Genomic DNA, 16,340 nt, shown 5'->3' on the forward strand with positions numbered 1-16,340 from the left:
TTGTGGGGGTGCTTTGCTGCAGGAGGGACTGGTGCACTTCACAAATAGATGTCATCATGAGGCGGGAAAATTATGTGGATATATTGAAGCAACATCTCAAGACATCAGTCAGGAAGTTAAAGCTTGGTCGCAAATCGGTCTTCCAAAAGGACAACGACCCCATGCATACTTCAAAAGTTGTGGCAAAATGGCTTAAGGACAACAAAGTCAAGGTATCGGAGTGGCCGTCACAAAACCCTGACTTCAATCCTATAGAGTATTATTGGGCAGATCTGAAAAAGCATGTGCGAGCAAGGAGGCCTACAAACCTGACTCAGTTACACCAGCTCTGTCAGGAGGAATGGGCCAAAATTCACCCAAATTATTGTGGGAAGCTTGTGGAAGGCTACCGCAAACGTTTGACCCAAGTTAAACAATTTAAAGGCAATGCTACCAAGTACTAATTGAGTGTATGTAAACTTCTGACCCAGTGGGAATGTGATGAAAGAAATAAAAGCTTAACTAAATCATTCTGTCGACTATCATTCCGACATTTCACATTCTTAAAATAAAGTGGTGATCCTAACTGACCTAAGACAGGGAATTTTTACAAGGATTAAATAAATGTCAGGAATTGTGAAACACTGAGTTTAAATGTATTTGGCTAAGGTGTAAACTTCTGACTTCAACTGTTTGTTTCCGTAGTAATCCAAGGTTGCTTTTGACTGTGGGTCAAAATTACCTGAATGTATTTGTAGCATTTGATGTCCACATGGATTTATCAGAAACACGCTGTTTGACAAAGAAATTTATGTATACCTGTTGGGAAATGTTTGTCAGTCGCTTTATCATTCCTTGATAATATGAAAACTAAAGTAACGGAAAGTTACCATTTATTTAGGAAAGTAGCATACTTTAGCTCGTAAAAGTTGTGCTTCTTCCTTACCTTTGAGAAATCAGAACACTCAGAAATCCCCAACTTCAGCCAAAATGTCCAGTGTGCTCTGAGCACTCAATTTGCAAGCCAGCTTTCTGATTCTACCCATCTAGTAATCACACAACACACTTCACCTATCCACCAACACTGCAATGACTTCATAGCTATTTACTGCTATGATGAAGAATTTATAGATGCATTTTGCAAGAACACAAATAAATGTGTGATCTTGTTAAGTCAGGTGCTGCCAAGGTACAAAAAGTAGTCACAAAATAAAATAGATTCCCACACTGCTGACTACTCAAGGTCTGACAAAGTCAAGACCTTTGGGTCAAAACGTTTGCACTAAATAAACTGCCTTTAACTAGAGCTTAGAGTTTCTCCTGGCAAGGTCACGTGGTCAGGAAACACTCAGGACCCTACTATATAATTTCCGTAAAATAAATACTCCCATATTCACCTTAGGCTCAGCTGGTTCAGCAGATGTTTCAGCACCACTGCTATTCTTCAGATTTTCATCTAGTATGACACCAACATCATCATCCTCCTCCTCCTCCTCCTCTTCATCATCCCCATCATCCTCTTCTTCATCATCGATGTCACTCCCAGAGTCCTCCAGTCCTGAGAACACACTCTCCTCGCTATCTGAGAGGTCCGCATCTCCTCCTTCCCCAGCCTTCTCAATGACATCTTTGTCAAATATGGGAAGCTGAAATAGCGGAGAGAAAGAAAGACCAGAGACATGTAGATTTGCATAGATGGACAAACATGAATGAGTAAGCACTTAAAATGAGACTGAATGCATAAAGAATCTAGATAGCTAGCTACCTAACCTAAAATAAAACATTGTCATTGACAATGGTGGACAGGACAAACCAGTTCACAATTTCTGGTATATCATCCAATTAAAATCAATCACAGCACATTTTTGGACTCAATCAGCAGTTTTTCCCTGATTAATTAGAATAATATTAGAAATGAATGTTGAAATGTCATTATTTATTCGATAAACGTAAGCTGATAATGCCATCGCTGCTTCCAGTTGACAACTTTTGATAAATAGTCCAATGTCCAAATATTGTTTTGAAGTGTCCAAATCAATATGCAGAAACAGTTTGTGATAAATTGAAAACAAACATAAAATGTAATACCAACACATTCATGTGCCACAATGCTAATCATATTACTTGTATTATTATTTTCACCTTATAAACTACATATGCACCAAAAACCCTGTTGGTTTGACAAGTGGCAATATTTATTTATCCATCACTCATACCGATAACACGTTGCAATCAATAGTCATGTTGCACGTCCAGTTCAAACTAACACTACTGAAAAACCACACAGAATCTGGGAATAATATGTATATCACTGGTTAGAGGACTTGTAGAAGACCGCAGCAGCTACATTTTGGAATGTTGCATTTTGTTTCAAGTCAGTTGCCAACACTGAAAGTTAAACGCAACACTATTTTGTTAATCATATCGATATCACATTGAAATCAAAAGAGCAAGGGCAAAAGTTTAGGTAATATGCACTGTTTGAGCTAACACTATTCAAAGGCCACCCCGAATCTGAGAATAATTGCTATACTACTGGTTAGAAAATCATTTGCAAAGACAGCGGTCTCCATTTTGGAATGTCAGATAGAGATTCTGGGAGGTTGCAGAAACAAAATCAGTTTCTTTGTTATTTAACACGACCCGACATAGGATATCAACACTGACAAGGGTTGGCTGGCTGTTATCTGAGTGTATTGGTGTGAGGCCAGCAACTTTTATAGAGAGACCGCCCCAAATTCTCTGTGCCATTTGAGTTCATTAAATCAGGCTCACTTGGGATGAAGATGTCTCAGTGATTTTTTTGGAAGGTCAATGTCCCTAGAGTTGGAAAATGTGTAATAGCAGTGCAGAAAATGGAGCGTTTGTGTGTCACTTTCGTTCTTCTCTCCATCTCATACATTTTCCCCATAGGGATTTTACCCTATGACCAACAATGTCAGTATACAAGTTATTGCTCACATATACCCTTTAAAATAGCACATTCTAGGAAAGCATGAAACACACCGAGAATCTTACTGCCGATAAGTAGGAGCCGTTCCTTCTCTTGTTAGAACAAAAGACGTACCTGCTGTGTACTGACAAACCTGCCGTTTCTACTTGAAGTATCACAATGCTCGGCAGTGGCCGACAAATTGACTTTGAGCCAATCAGAGAGCATGAACCTCCACGTGGGGGAGCTGACAGGAGTGACAATTGTAAAAAATAATTTATTAAAAGTCACTTTTCCTGTTCTAATTCACCCCCTTTTTATCAGAATTGTTCTAACAAACAATAAAGCTGCATAATACCCTTTTTTCTAGAGCAAGTCTTTATATGTTTTACATCTAGCTAAGGAATTGTGTGCTTGAAGGATATTTTTTGTTAGGTTTGATAAGGTGCACTAGCTTATTTGTTAGCTAGCCTGCCAACTGAACAAGGCAGTCACACTAAATCCTTTGCCACGCTAGCCATCTGGCCAGTGTAGCTAGTAACATAATTACATCACAATGGATTCGTTTTCATGAAGCAGCTGCCTGCCGAGAATCAATGCAGTGTCTTTACTTTACCTAGCTAGCACAACAGCTATCTAGCTAACGAATCATGCTAACCATTTAGCTAACGTTAGCCAGCTAGCTCAAAAGGTAGAGGGGCTGTACGCGATAATGGAAAGTGATTTACATTTTAATCTTGCTACCTAGTTATAAAGCTGTGGCCATCTAGCTGGTATCAACAATGGATTTCTACAACAATAGCACAGCTAACATTGACTAGACCATGAAGCAACACACACGGACATTCATTGCCAAACAACGCTACTGCCACCTTCTGGTTTGGAGTATTTTACCAAGACTTAGTGGCTGACGACTTCAAGGTCTTTGCTGTGTGAAAACAAGAGAGATTGACTTCTGACACTGTTCAACAACCCATATGGAATTCCGGGTCTCCGGCAGCGTTTGGATCTGCGGTCAAGAACGCTGAGTTCATCTCAGCCCTTCCGTCCCTTCCCTTTTTGGCTCTGATGGAGATATGGATCACACCGGAGAACACTGCTACTCCAGCTGCTCTTTCTTCATTTGACTAGGTTCTCTCTGTCCGAGAGCATCTGGTCGTCACGGTGGTGGCACAGGTCTACTAATTTCTCCTAAATTGAGATTTTTTTTCCTCTCTCACCTGTCCATCTCTTCATTTGAATTCCATGCTGTCACTGTCACTTTCCACTCAAGCTTAACATTGTCGTCATCTATCGACTACCAGGTGCCCTTGGAGAGTTCCTCAATAAGCTTGACAAGCTCATTTCCTGACGATGGTTCACCTCTTTTTGTACTTGGCGACTTCAACCTCCCGAAGTCTTTCCAACTCCCTTTCCCCTCCTTGCCTCTTGACCTCACACTTTCCCCAATCCCTTCCAACTCACAAGGCAGGCAACACGCTTGACCTAATCTTTACTAGCGGCTGCTCAGCTACTAATCTCACTGCAACCCAAATTCAGGTCTCTGATTACTACTTTGTTACCTTTTCTGTCTCCCTTTCCCTCCAACCCCAACCACTCAGCACCAACCCAGACCGCCTTCTCATCAAACACCATCGCAATGTTCTCTCTCCCATTACTCTCTCCTCTTCTACCATCTCTCCCTTCTGCTAAATCCTTCTTCGTCCTGTCTCCTGATTCTGCCTCGTTGACTCGACTCTCCTCCCTTTCTGTATCCTACGACTTGCAGTGTTGCCCAATTCGGTGGTATTTGCTTTTGTGTATATAGTTTGTCCAATGGAAATAAAGTGGTCATTCATTTTTGTCCATTAGGCCTACGGATTCCCTAACCTCCCGGCCGGCTAGGCATTCCCTAGCCGGCCGGGATGATGACATCCGCTACTCATTCACTCAGCCTATTGAGTCCACTGGTCTTACTCACACAACTACCCTATGCCTTGACCTCCTCACCTTTCTCTCCAGATGACATCCTGCGACTAGTGAGGTCTGGCCGACTGACAACCTGCCCGCTCGACCCCATCCCCACCTCCAGACCATCTCTGGAGAGCTTCTCCCATTCCTCACTTCCCTCATCCCCAACCACTGGCTGCGTCCCCTCTGACTTCAAAATGGCCAGAGTTGCTCCCCTCCTCAAGAAACCAACACTCGACTCATCGGATGTCAACAACTATAGACTCCTATCCCTTGTGCTTTCCAAAACACTTCAGCGTGCTGTCTCTGATCAACTTCCTTGTTATCTCTCTCAGAACAATCTTCTTGACTCTAACCAGTCAGGCTTCAAGACGGGTCACTCAACAGAGACTGCTCCTGTGTCAGAGGCTCGCAGCACAGCCAAAGCTGACGCTCTCCTCTGTTCTCATCCTCCTAGATCTATCCGCTGCCTTCAACACCGTGAACCATCAGATCCTCCTCTCCACCCTCTCAGGGCTGGGCGTCTCAGGCTATGCACACTCTTGGATTGCATCTTACCTGGCCATATGTCACAAACCCCAGATGTGCCTTATTGCTATTATAAAATGGTTTACCAACATAATTAGAGTAGTAAAAATAAGTTGTCACACCCATGGTAGACGGTCTGATATAGCACGGCTATCAGCCAAATCAGCATCCAGGCTCGAACCACCCAGTTTATAAATATTAATAACGACCCTTGCAGCGTGAGTTTTGGCACGCAGTACCAGAATTCTATGCTGTTGATCTGAATTTGATTGTTGCATTTTGCCGCTATTCCCTACACCCCTTGATAATTGAATAATTATTATTATAATAATCTATATTACATGTATTATCTGAAAGAGGCTTTGGTATTAGCATGTTTGAGGGCGGGAAACCTGAGCCGCTAAATTCGGTGTATTTGATACAATAGTGGCATACAAAGTGATAGCGGGGTATGAGCATGTATTACATGACGACCATGGCTAAGGCCGGGAAAGGCTGGCATACAAAATCGTTTTTGCCTTTACATTTTTTTATTGATTTTATTTATTTATTCTACCCTGGAAAAACGATGCTACATCACCATGTAAACGTATTATCACCACTGGACATGTAGCCTACAGATGCCTGCCTCGTCACCAAGCGAGGAAGATATTTCTCATCAAATACGGTGAGTGTTATGACTTGGATAGGTTTTAGCCTGGTCGAGGCGGAGGATAATGAGAACAGGGTGGTGGACAGTCATGTAAGTAACAAAGTGAGTTAGTTTGTACGGGCGATCAGATTGAATGGTGCGTGCGTGTAATCAGCTATATTGTGTGCAGAGACCGTGGCATGAGTGAAGCGAGGTTGTAGATAGAAAGGTTTTTCGTAAACTATGCAGCAATTTGTAAGTCGCTCTGGATAAGAGCGTCTGCTAAATGACTTAAATGTAATGTAAATGTAAGACAGGATTATCTGGGTTTATGCTTTGGCGCCATCTACGGGCTGAGTTATTTGGGTGGATCAGTTATCGCTCTCCTTCCAAAACGTGGTTACATTTGTATAAACTTCAAGTATTACTAACTATACAGTATATTCCTAGGAAAGTCAATGTAATGTAACAACTCAAATTGTGCTCAAGTCTAAAGTTGTCTAGACTAGCCTAAAGGTTGTTGGCTAGTGAAAATGACTCAATGTAAATAATCAAATCATAATTTTCCTAGCCAACAACCATTTGGCCAAATGATTTTTTTTAAATTGCGAGAAAGCGTTATGAATCAAGGAATAACAAAAGTTGATTACATACTTTTCTTGTTCTGTTTTACTTAAAAAAAAAAATAGAACCCAGGAGTCAAACAAAGCATTTCATTTCAGGTAAACAAACATGTTACATATTTTTGGAACATCCCCCCCCCCCCAAACACATCAAGTCATAAATTGCAATACATTTGACTAATATATATATATATATATATATCTCACACACACTGCTCCAAAAAATAAAGGGAACACTTAAACAACACAATGTAACGCCAAGTCAATCACACTTCTGTGAAATCAAACTGTCCACTTAGGAAGCAACAGTGATTGACAATAAATGTCACATGCTGTTGTGCAAATGGAATAGACAACAGATGGAAATTATAGGCAATAAGCAAGACACCCCCAATAAAGGTGTGGTTCTGCAGGTGGAGACCACAGACCACTTCTCAGTTCCTATGCTTCCTGGCTGATGTTTTGGTCACTTTTGAATGCTGGCGGTGCTTTCACTCTAGTGGTAGCATGAGACGGAGTCTACAACCCACACAAGTGGCTCAGGTAGTGCAGCTCATCCAGGATGGCACATCAATGCGAGCTGTTGCAAGAAGGTTTGCTGTTTCTGTCAGCGTAGTGTCCAGAGCATGGAGGCGCTACCAGGAGACAGGCCAGTACATCAGGAGACGTGGAGGAGGCCGTAGGAGGGCAACAACCCAGCAGCAGGACCGCTACCTCCGCCTTTGTGCAAGGAGGAGCAGGAGGAGCACTGCCAGAGCCCTGCAAAATGACCTCCAGCAGGCCACAAATGTGCATGTGTCTGCTCAAACGGTCCAAAACAGACTCCATGAGGGCCCGACGTCCACAGGTGGGGGTTGTGCTTACAGCCCAACACCGTGCAGGACGTTTGGCATTTGCCAGAGAACACCAAGATTGGCAAATTCGCCACTGGCGCCCTGTGCTCTTCACAGATGAAAGCAGGTTCACACTGAGCACATGTGACAGACGTGACAGAGTCTGGAGACGCCGTGGAAAACGTTCTGCTGCCTGCAACATCCTCCAGCATGACCGGTTTGGCGGTGGGTCAGTCATGGTGTGGGGTGGCATTTCTTTGGGGGGGCCGCACAGCCCTCCATGTGCTCGCCAGAGGTAGCCTGACTGCCATTAGGTACCGAGATGAGATCCTCAGACCCCTTGTGAGACCATATGCTGGTGCGGTTGGCCCTGGGTTCCTCCTAATGCAAGACAATGCTAGACCTCATGTGGCTGGAGTGTGTCAGCAGTTCTTGCAAGAGGAAGGCATTGATGCTATGGACTGGCCTGCCCGTTCCCCAGACCTGAATCCAATTGAGCACATCATATCTCGCTCCATCCACCAACACCACGTTGCACCACAGACTGTCCAGGAGTTGGCGGATGCTTTAGTCCAGGTCTGGGAGGAGATCCCTCAGGAGACCATCCGTCACCTCATCAGGAGCATGCCCAGGCGTTGTAGGGAGGTCATACAGGCACGTGGAGGCCACACACACTACTGAGCCTCATTTTGACTTGTTTTAAGGACATTACATCAAAGTTGGATCAGCCTGTAGTGTGGTTTTCCACTTTAATTTTGAGTGTGACTCCAAATCCAGACCTCCATGGGTTGATAAATTGGATTTCCATAGATTATTTTTGTGTGATTTTGTTGTCAGCACATTCAACTATGTAAAGAAAAAAGTATTTAATAAGATTATTTCTTTCATTCAGATCTAGGATGTGTTGTTTAAGTGTTCCCTTTATTTTTTTGAGTAATAGGAGATTTTATATCTATATTTTTTTTTATTAAATATCAACATAAAGCAACAATTGTATCAGCCACTAATCAGCCTACTTTCCACTTAGTAGTGCTTAAGGGTGTGGTCAAATCAATCAAATGGTCCTTGCCAAAGCAAGGACCTGCACACCAGGCTGTATCACACAGCTCACAGATGTTCTTGGTCAACATCCTTTTCTGTTGTCAGGTAGAGTGTAGACAGATCTTGCAATGCCTCATGCTTTTTCCTTGCAGGGCGGTCTGAGGGACATCACTTGGAAAGTAGCGTCCAGTGAGGAGTAGAGGATTGTCAGAGGCAGGCCAGCCCCCAGCAGAAGGACGAGGAGTGTGGTGGTCCTCAAGGAGCTGCTGCATCAGGTTTATCCTGTACTGCAGGTAGGAAATCACCTGTCCTGTGACCTGCCGGGGGACAACGTGGCCGTGGAGGAGAGCTATTAACATTTTTTAATTGCTTCTTGTACCATTTAATAAGGGGCTTTTCTGGCACACAGTTTTGCATGTCCACTTTGTCAACTGTTCCCAAGTTCTTGTTGTACTCCAAGACAGTCTGGCTTCATTTTCCTCTCAGGTGACAGTCATTTTCTTGTGTCCAACGTATTAGAGGTGTGCACAGTGGACAGAACACAGACATCGTGTTTGTCGTGCCATTATCTCCCTGTTTGTTTGAAACTCCCCTCACTCATTTTATTTTTGAATATTGGCATCCCCTTCCTGTTGGATGTCACTGTGCCACAGGCCCCTGTGTTCTCACTCAAAAGGGTAGGGCTACTGTACCAGTTGTCCACAAATACAGTGTGCCCCTTTGAGGGGCTGCAGCATGGTGATCAACACTGATCCAGATATACCAAAATGCCTCATCTGTGGTGGCGCCGGTGTAGATGATCAGGTCCAATACATATCCTGTCAGACAGTCACAAAACAAACAACTTGCCTCCAAATCTGTGGCACTTTGATGGGATGTATTGGCAGAATGCAAGCCTTCCTTTCCAAACCATGAGAGACTCATCAATGCACAAGTCCTTGTGAGGAACACTCTTCCAAATGCCCCAGTGAAGCTGCCCAGGACATTCCTAATTTTGTTGGCAGTGGCATTGTTCAAAGTGGAGCGCTCTCAGCAAGACAAGGAAGTGGTCCTGGGAGTAAAGGGTTGGGGGAAAAAAGGGGGTCTGCAGCATGGGGTCAGTAGTCCCTCACAGAGCCCTTCTTCGCTAGCCCCATCAGCAGCACCGTGACCAGGAAGGTATACATTTCACTGATGGTAGTGTTCACCCATTTTGAGAGCTTCCCTTTTACGCCAGGGGCAGTCTTCTCTTTCAGTTCATGAGAATACCTGCAAACAAATATGAATATTTAGTGGGCTAAAAGCATTCAGAATGTTGATAAATTTAAAGAGAGCCTTGGGTCTTTCTGTAATATAAAAATGGGCGTACCTGTTGGTTTCGTGCACCACACTCTCCACCAATTCCTCATCAATGAACAGTTTAAAACATTCTGACTCTTGGCAGGGTGCTTTGTATGCCAGACATGGTGTCATTGAAGTCTATCTCTGATGGTGTGAAGTGACAGGATGTCCAGCAGCGGGGACCATCCTCCTCAACTTTAACCTCTTCTTCCTCACAGCCCACAAGATTGACAGAAGCACCAGCATCTTGGGGAGGTGAGGGATGTTCATTGACTTCAAGGTTGGGGTGGGCAACATTTTCCTCACAGTCCAGAAGGTTTGGGGACAGATATTCCTCATCACTATCTGATTGATCAGACTCACTCTCATACACAGATTCTTCATCAGAATGACTAAATATTTATCTCCTCGTTTACTTTGGAAATCGGACATTATCTCTATACTCAATGGCTATCTGTGTGTCAAGAGTTACGTTTCTGTCAGTCCTGACAGAAACGTAACTATGGTTACTCTGGGTTGCTAGCTCAGACCTCCTTTCCAGAGGTTTTATTTAGATTATAAACTTCTCCTGTGTTTGCCACCCCCATTTGATAAATCCCCCATCATAGTAATATTTCAACCATCATAAACCCCCCCATGCACCTGAAAACACCCCCAAAAGGAAATGACCCTCCCACACACACACCAAAAAAATATGGTTTCAACAAAATCTGGCAACCTGGCAAGGCTTGTATTTGAGTGATGATCTTTGAGGTGATAACATTTTATTTGCTTTGTGATTGGTCAAAAACTGTTAACAACTTGTCAAGTCATGTGCTCCAGTTGTTGTTGACACTAACAAGCTCATGGAGATTTGTAATATGCTGAAAAGTGGCCAAATTAAGTTTATATTTTCCGGGCAATAGGCGCAGCCATCTGACTTTGTTTATTTGCGTCTTATGCCGCGTTCAAAATAACTGGGAACACTGAAAAATACAAGGTAAAAATCATGACATCAGTGATCGGAAAGTCAGAGCTCTAGAAAGAGGCCCAGAGTTGGAATTCTGAGTTGGACGACCGTTCAAATCTATTTTCCCCTAGCCGGAGTTCCCAGTGGTTTTGAAATCAATGAAATTTCTGAGTTCCCAGTTGTTTTGAATGCGGCATTATAGTGAATGGCATTCTGGGATTAGGGAGTTTTCGCTTGTCAAACGTAAACAAGCATGGCAGCCATCATAAAGAATTTATCTGCTGTTAGCTTATCTGACACGCATTTATTCTCTAAACAACATTATATTAGTCTCTTGTGCTCACCAGAGATATGGTATATTGTAAACTAGTCTAGCTGTTAAGTTGCTAACTTAAGTTTGTTTTTTGTCAACGCAACCTGTTATTTAGACTGGTTTATGGAATGAGTTTGGCTGTGGATGTTGAAGTTCGCATGTATCTTTTACAATAAAAGGTAAAATTGAGGAATAAAGTTTAAGACCTTTGTTTTCCATCAGTGCAAAAAAACATTTAGATGCTGTTCAGACAACAATGGTGTTTAAACACATTTGTTGCTTTGTACGTTGTGTTGGTACTGTTCCAATCACATGAGATCGTATGCTGCATGGACCACTCAACAATGATGACAAATATGTGATTGTACGCATTAAAGGGTTATGAAGAATATACCTACTTAGTACACCAGCACAGTTGAGCTAGTCAAGTGTTTGTTTTTAAAAAGCACAACTGGAGAAAGCGGGAGCAGATGTGTCCAGCTGTGTATTGACAGGGGTGGCGTTTTATATTGAAAGTACAACAGTCTTTTTTTGCTTCAATATAGTGATCAGGGACGTGCAACTATAGTTTTCCTTCACAGAAGATACATTAGCGCAACACATTCGGAAGAAAATAGCTTCATTTTCATCAGATGACAACATAAGTGCAACGCTATCATTTCTAATGTTTAAGTCTATTATAGAAATAATGTAGCCAACTACATTTCCTAATGTCTTAAAGTACATTTTACAAGAGAAAAATAGGCTGGCTACACCAAGAGAAGAAGCTACACAGTCGTAGTGCTATTAAAAGTGGTAGGTGAACAGCACAGGAGGTTGGTGGCACCTTAATTGGGGAGAACGGGCTTGTGGTATTGACTGGTGCAGGAATAAGTGGAATTGTATCTAATACATGGTTCAGCTGTTTGATGCAAGTCCATTTGCTCCATTCCAGACCATATTATGAGCCATTCTCCCCTAAGCAGCCTCCTGTGGTGAACATGCCTCATCTGTGATATTTTGGTTAAAAGACTAAAACAATATACCACATTACATTTTACTAGTAATACATTTATTGTTCAAGAAACATTACAAAGCCAACTCATCACATTTTTTTTTAAAGAAGCAAATATTTTGGCTGGTAAGAAATCTGTGTGGCTGGTATATTTTTTAATCTACCTGCCAGTGGCTAGTGGACCCAAAAGTAAATTTTTGGCCTTGCGCCACACCCTCCAATGAACCGTCAAACAAGCAACCCATCAGTAAAGTACCAAGATCAAATCCTACTACACCGGGTCTAACGCTCGTCGGATGTGGCTATTAACACAGATTACGAAGGGAAACCCAGCCGCTAGTTGTCCAGTGACGTGAGCCTACCAGACGAGCTAAATACCTTTTATGCTCACGTTGAGACTAGCAACACTGAACCATGCATGAGAGCTGTTCCGGATGACTGTGTAATCACACTCTCCGTAACCGATGTGAGTAAGACCTTTTAAACAGGTGAACATTCAAAAGACCGCAGGGCCAGACAGATTACCAGGTTGCCTACTCAAGAGCATGCGCTGACCAACTGGCAACCTTCTTCACAGACATTTTCATCCTTTTCCTGGCCCAGTCTGTAATAACTACATGTTTCAAGCAGACCACCATAGTCCCTGTGGAACCACTCCAATTCGCGTACTACCGCAACAGAGCGACAGGTGACGCAATCTCTATTGCAATCCACACTGCCCTTTACTATCTGGACAAAACAAACACCTATGTGAGAAAGCTGTTCATTGACTACAGTTAAGCGTTCAACACCATAGTGCCACCCAAGCTCATTACTAAGCTAAGGACCCTGGGATTAAACACCTCCCTCTGCAAATGGATCCTGGACGTCCTGATAGGCCACCCCCGGGAGGTGAGGGTAAGCAACAACATCTCAGTAGTGCGTGCCTAGTCCCTTCCTGTACTCTCGGTTTACCCACGACTGCATGGTCACACAGGATTCAAACACCATAATTAAGTTTTCCGACTACACAGCGGTGGTAGGCTTGATCACCGACGACGAGACAGCCTACAGGGAGGTGGTCAGTGACCTGGCAGTGTGGTACAAGGACAACAACCTCTCCCTCAACAAGACAAAAGGAACTGATCATGGACTACAGGAAATGGAGGGCCGGGCACACCCCCATCCACGGGGCTGTAGTGGAGCAGGTTGAGAGCTTAAAGTTTCTCTGTGTCCACATACACACCAACAGTCAAGAAGAAGGTACGACAACGCCTCTTCCCCCTCAGGTGGCCGAAAAGTTTTAGCGTGGGCCCTCAGATCCTCAAAAAAGTTATACAGTTGCATCATTGAGAGCATCTTGACTTGGCATGGCAACGACTTGGTATGGCAACGGCTTGGCATCCGACCGTAAGGTGCTACAAAGGGTAGTGTGTACAGCCCAGTACATCACTGGGGCCAAGCTCCCTGCCATCCAGGATCTCTATACCAGGCAGTGTCAGAGGAAGTCCCTAAAAATGTTCAGACTCCAGCCACCCAAGTCACAGACTGTTCTCTCTGCTAACGCATGGAAAGCGGTACTGATGCAACAAGTCTGGGAAAAACTGGACTCTGAACAGCTTCTACCCAAGCCATAAGACTGATAAATAGATAGTAAAATTGTCCGGGTACCGATTCATTAACTAACTCATCACATATGCTGCTGTTACTGTTTATTATCTATCCTGTCGCCTAGTCAATTTATCCCTTCCTATATGTACATATCTACCTCAACTACCTCGTACCGCTGCACATCGACGGGGTATTGGTACCCCGTGTATATAACCAAGTTATCGTTATTCCTTGTGTTTCTCCCCCCCTCTGCATTGTTGGGAACAGCCCTTAAGTAAGAATTTCACTGTTAGTCTGCACGGACAAAACATTTTATTTGATATCCTAACATATCAGGCATAAAATCCCTATTGGAAAAATGAATGTGATGGAAGAAAGAGTTAACACACAAACGCTCCAATTACTACACTGCTAACACACAATTTCCAACTCTAGGGAAATAGCATTAAGACAGTCAGCTCATCATGGACTATACTGACTGTGCAGCAAGCATGTTTGCTAGGTGAGACAAACCATTAGTTACTGTTTATACAAAAACATTGTACTTATTTTATTATCTAATACATCTGGGGGTGATTGACAAAAAAAAAGTAGTTAGAAAACCTGTGGGGTTTGAGAATGCCCATCCACATTTCCCTACATAACTAACGTTAGCTAGCTGGTTAGCAATGCATTACCCTTTAACGTTACCCTTTTAATACCGAATATACATTTCAGAAATACTTTTCTTACCTGGTCATTGTCCTCTTCAGCAACTCTTTTCTTCGCACTCTTTACTTTAGCTTTACTCATGGTGGTGTTTTTCTGTGATTCTAGAGTTACAGTAGGCATGCTTCTTGTACATCAACAGCCGACCATGTGGGATTCCGCAAGAGGTCAAAGTTGAAAGTTGAGAGCGTTTTAAAACAGCAATTTTCGAAAGCGATTAAAAACATGCGTCTGTAATTATTTCATAGTAGATAATTACATAATGTTATAGCTCAAATGAATTACCGTAAATATGCTGCAAATGTATAGGGTCTGAAAAAATTGGAGGTCAAAGTTTAAAGGTACATTTTTGTGTATTTCATATATTTAATTTCATCTTGTGTTATATTATTATATAATCAACATTAGTACTATTTTGTCATTTAATTCATGACACTTTGGTTGTCTTTGGCGGATAATTGTTTTCCTCCTTGATGAGGTCACAAAATGGCGACCACCATGCGCCTGTGCAATGGCCTTTCTCTACGCAGTTGTTTAGATTTGTCGATTTGATGGATACTTCCACTTGTAATAGTTTCTCAATTAGCTAAAAGTCTTCGAAATATTTTTGTTTGTGTTAAGATAAGGATAATTTCCAAAATAAATTGCATAGTTGTTACAGCAAAGATTGCGCTGTGTTTTGGATTAGCTTTTCTCTGGAGTTCTCATCCCTTGTTGTTGGCTATTTTGGGAGTTTATCAACTTTTCAAGCAATTCTTGTCATTTTCGTTGATAATGGAGTTTCACGTTGGTGGGTCTGTTGGGGTCGTGGTCAGTGGGAATAACGTACCTGCATTTCTCACAAAACTTTGGACTCTTGTTGAGGATCCTGACACCGATCCTCTAATCTGCTGGAGCCCAGTGAGTTAGCGAACGTTACTAATGCTAACTAACCTACTACCTAGCTGCTGGACATCTTACTTTGTATATCGACTTGGTTCACTTTCTAGATATTTGCTAGCTAAATGTCATTCAATATGTTAGCTAACTAGCGTGACATAATTTAACACAGACACCGTTAACTATAACTAGCTAACTATATGATAAACCACATCAGTTAGCCAACTAGCTAGTTAGCCAGCTTGCTAAACAGATTATACGAGTTGGTTGGACTGAGTCAGAAAGATGTTATTAACCAGCTAGCTAGGTAACTTGCCAAATTAATTTGGTAAAATGTGAAGGTGACACGTTTTTGTCTGGGCAGCAATTGCCGGGGGAGCTTCGTGGCGGGTGCTTTGATCATTCCAAGCTTCAGCTGTTGCTGGGTGTCAATTATCGTTAGCTGGCTAGCTATGTTAGCAAGCCCTGTCTCCAGCCAGCTAATTTGGGGAACTCTGGACACAGTAACTAGCAGTCTATGTGTGTGTGAAACAGCCATGCAAAACCCACACGTCCATTGAAACTAGCTGGCATGGTTGTGAGAAAGGGGGGTGTGGCTCTATAACCAATTTGAGAAATGGATGTGAATATGTGTATCATGCCGCCGTTGTATTGTCTGTGGCAATTTGACAGCCTTTTTCCAGACATTGCTAGCAACTATATATATATATATATATATATATATATATATATATATATATATATATATATATATATATATATATATATATATATATATAGCGAATAATAAAAACAATATATATATATAATATATTGTTTTTATTATTCGCTACCCCACAATGTAAAATAAAAGCGATGTAATCAATTTACTTTTTTAATTGGGACTTGGACATAATTGCAAATCAGTCTGACAGTACTTTTGACAGTATTTCAATCTGAAGGAAGTAGCTATGGTTTGAAGTGACGGAAATGCATCAAATGTATTAGGACGTTATCAGGCAATAATTTTGCATGATCTTCTGTGTAGAAAAATAGCATAATTAACTAGGTTTCCATCCAACCTTTATGCT

General features: G+C 42.3%; 2 protein-coding genes across 5 annotated transcripts in view; one reads left to right on the forward strand and one right to left on the reverse strand.

The window, feature by feature from the left end:
• Positions 1-14,577, reverse strand: part of bop1 (BOP1 ribosomal biogenesis factor) — a 118,815-nt gene extending 104,238 nt beyond the window's left edge. Inside the window, 2 exon segments of the mRNA XM_014142741.2 lie at positions 1,377-1,625; positions 14,416-14,577. Of these exon segments, the coding sequence (XP_013998216.2) occupies positions 1,377-1,625; positions 14,416-14,514 (348 nt within the window). The 5' untranslated portion in view covers positions 14,515-14,577.
• Positions 14,578-14,856: 279 nt separating this feature from the next.
• Positions 14,857-16,340, forward strand: part of LOC106570424 (heat shock factor protein 1) — a 31,542-nt gene continuing 30,058 nt past the window's right edge. For 2 of the 4 annotated variants that reach the window (XM_014142744.2, XM_045694874.1), the window contains exon 1: positions 14,857-15,291. In XM_014142744.2, the coding sequence (XP_013998219.2) occupies positions 15,166-15,291 (126 nt within the window). In that variant the 5' untranslated portion in view covers positions 14,857-15,165. The remainder of the gene's footprint in view (positions 15,292-16,340) is intronic. The other 2 variants (XM_014142743.2, XM_014142745.2) reach the window with 1 other exon arrangement.

The sequence above is a fragment of the Salmo salar genome, chromosome ssa14 (genome assembly GCF_905237065.1).
Source record: "Salmo salar chromosome ssa14, Ssal_v3.1, whole genome shotgun sequence".
NCBI lineage: Eukaryota > Metazoa > Chordata > Actinopteri > Salmoniformes > Salmonidae > Salmo > Salmo salar.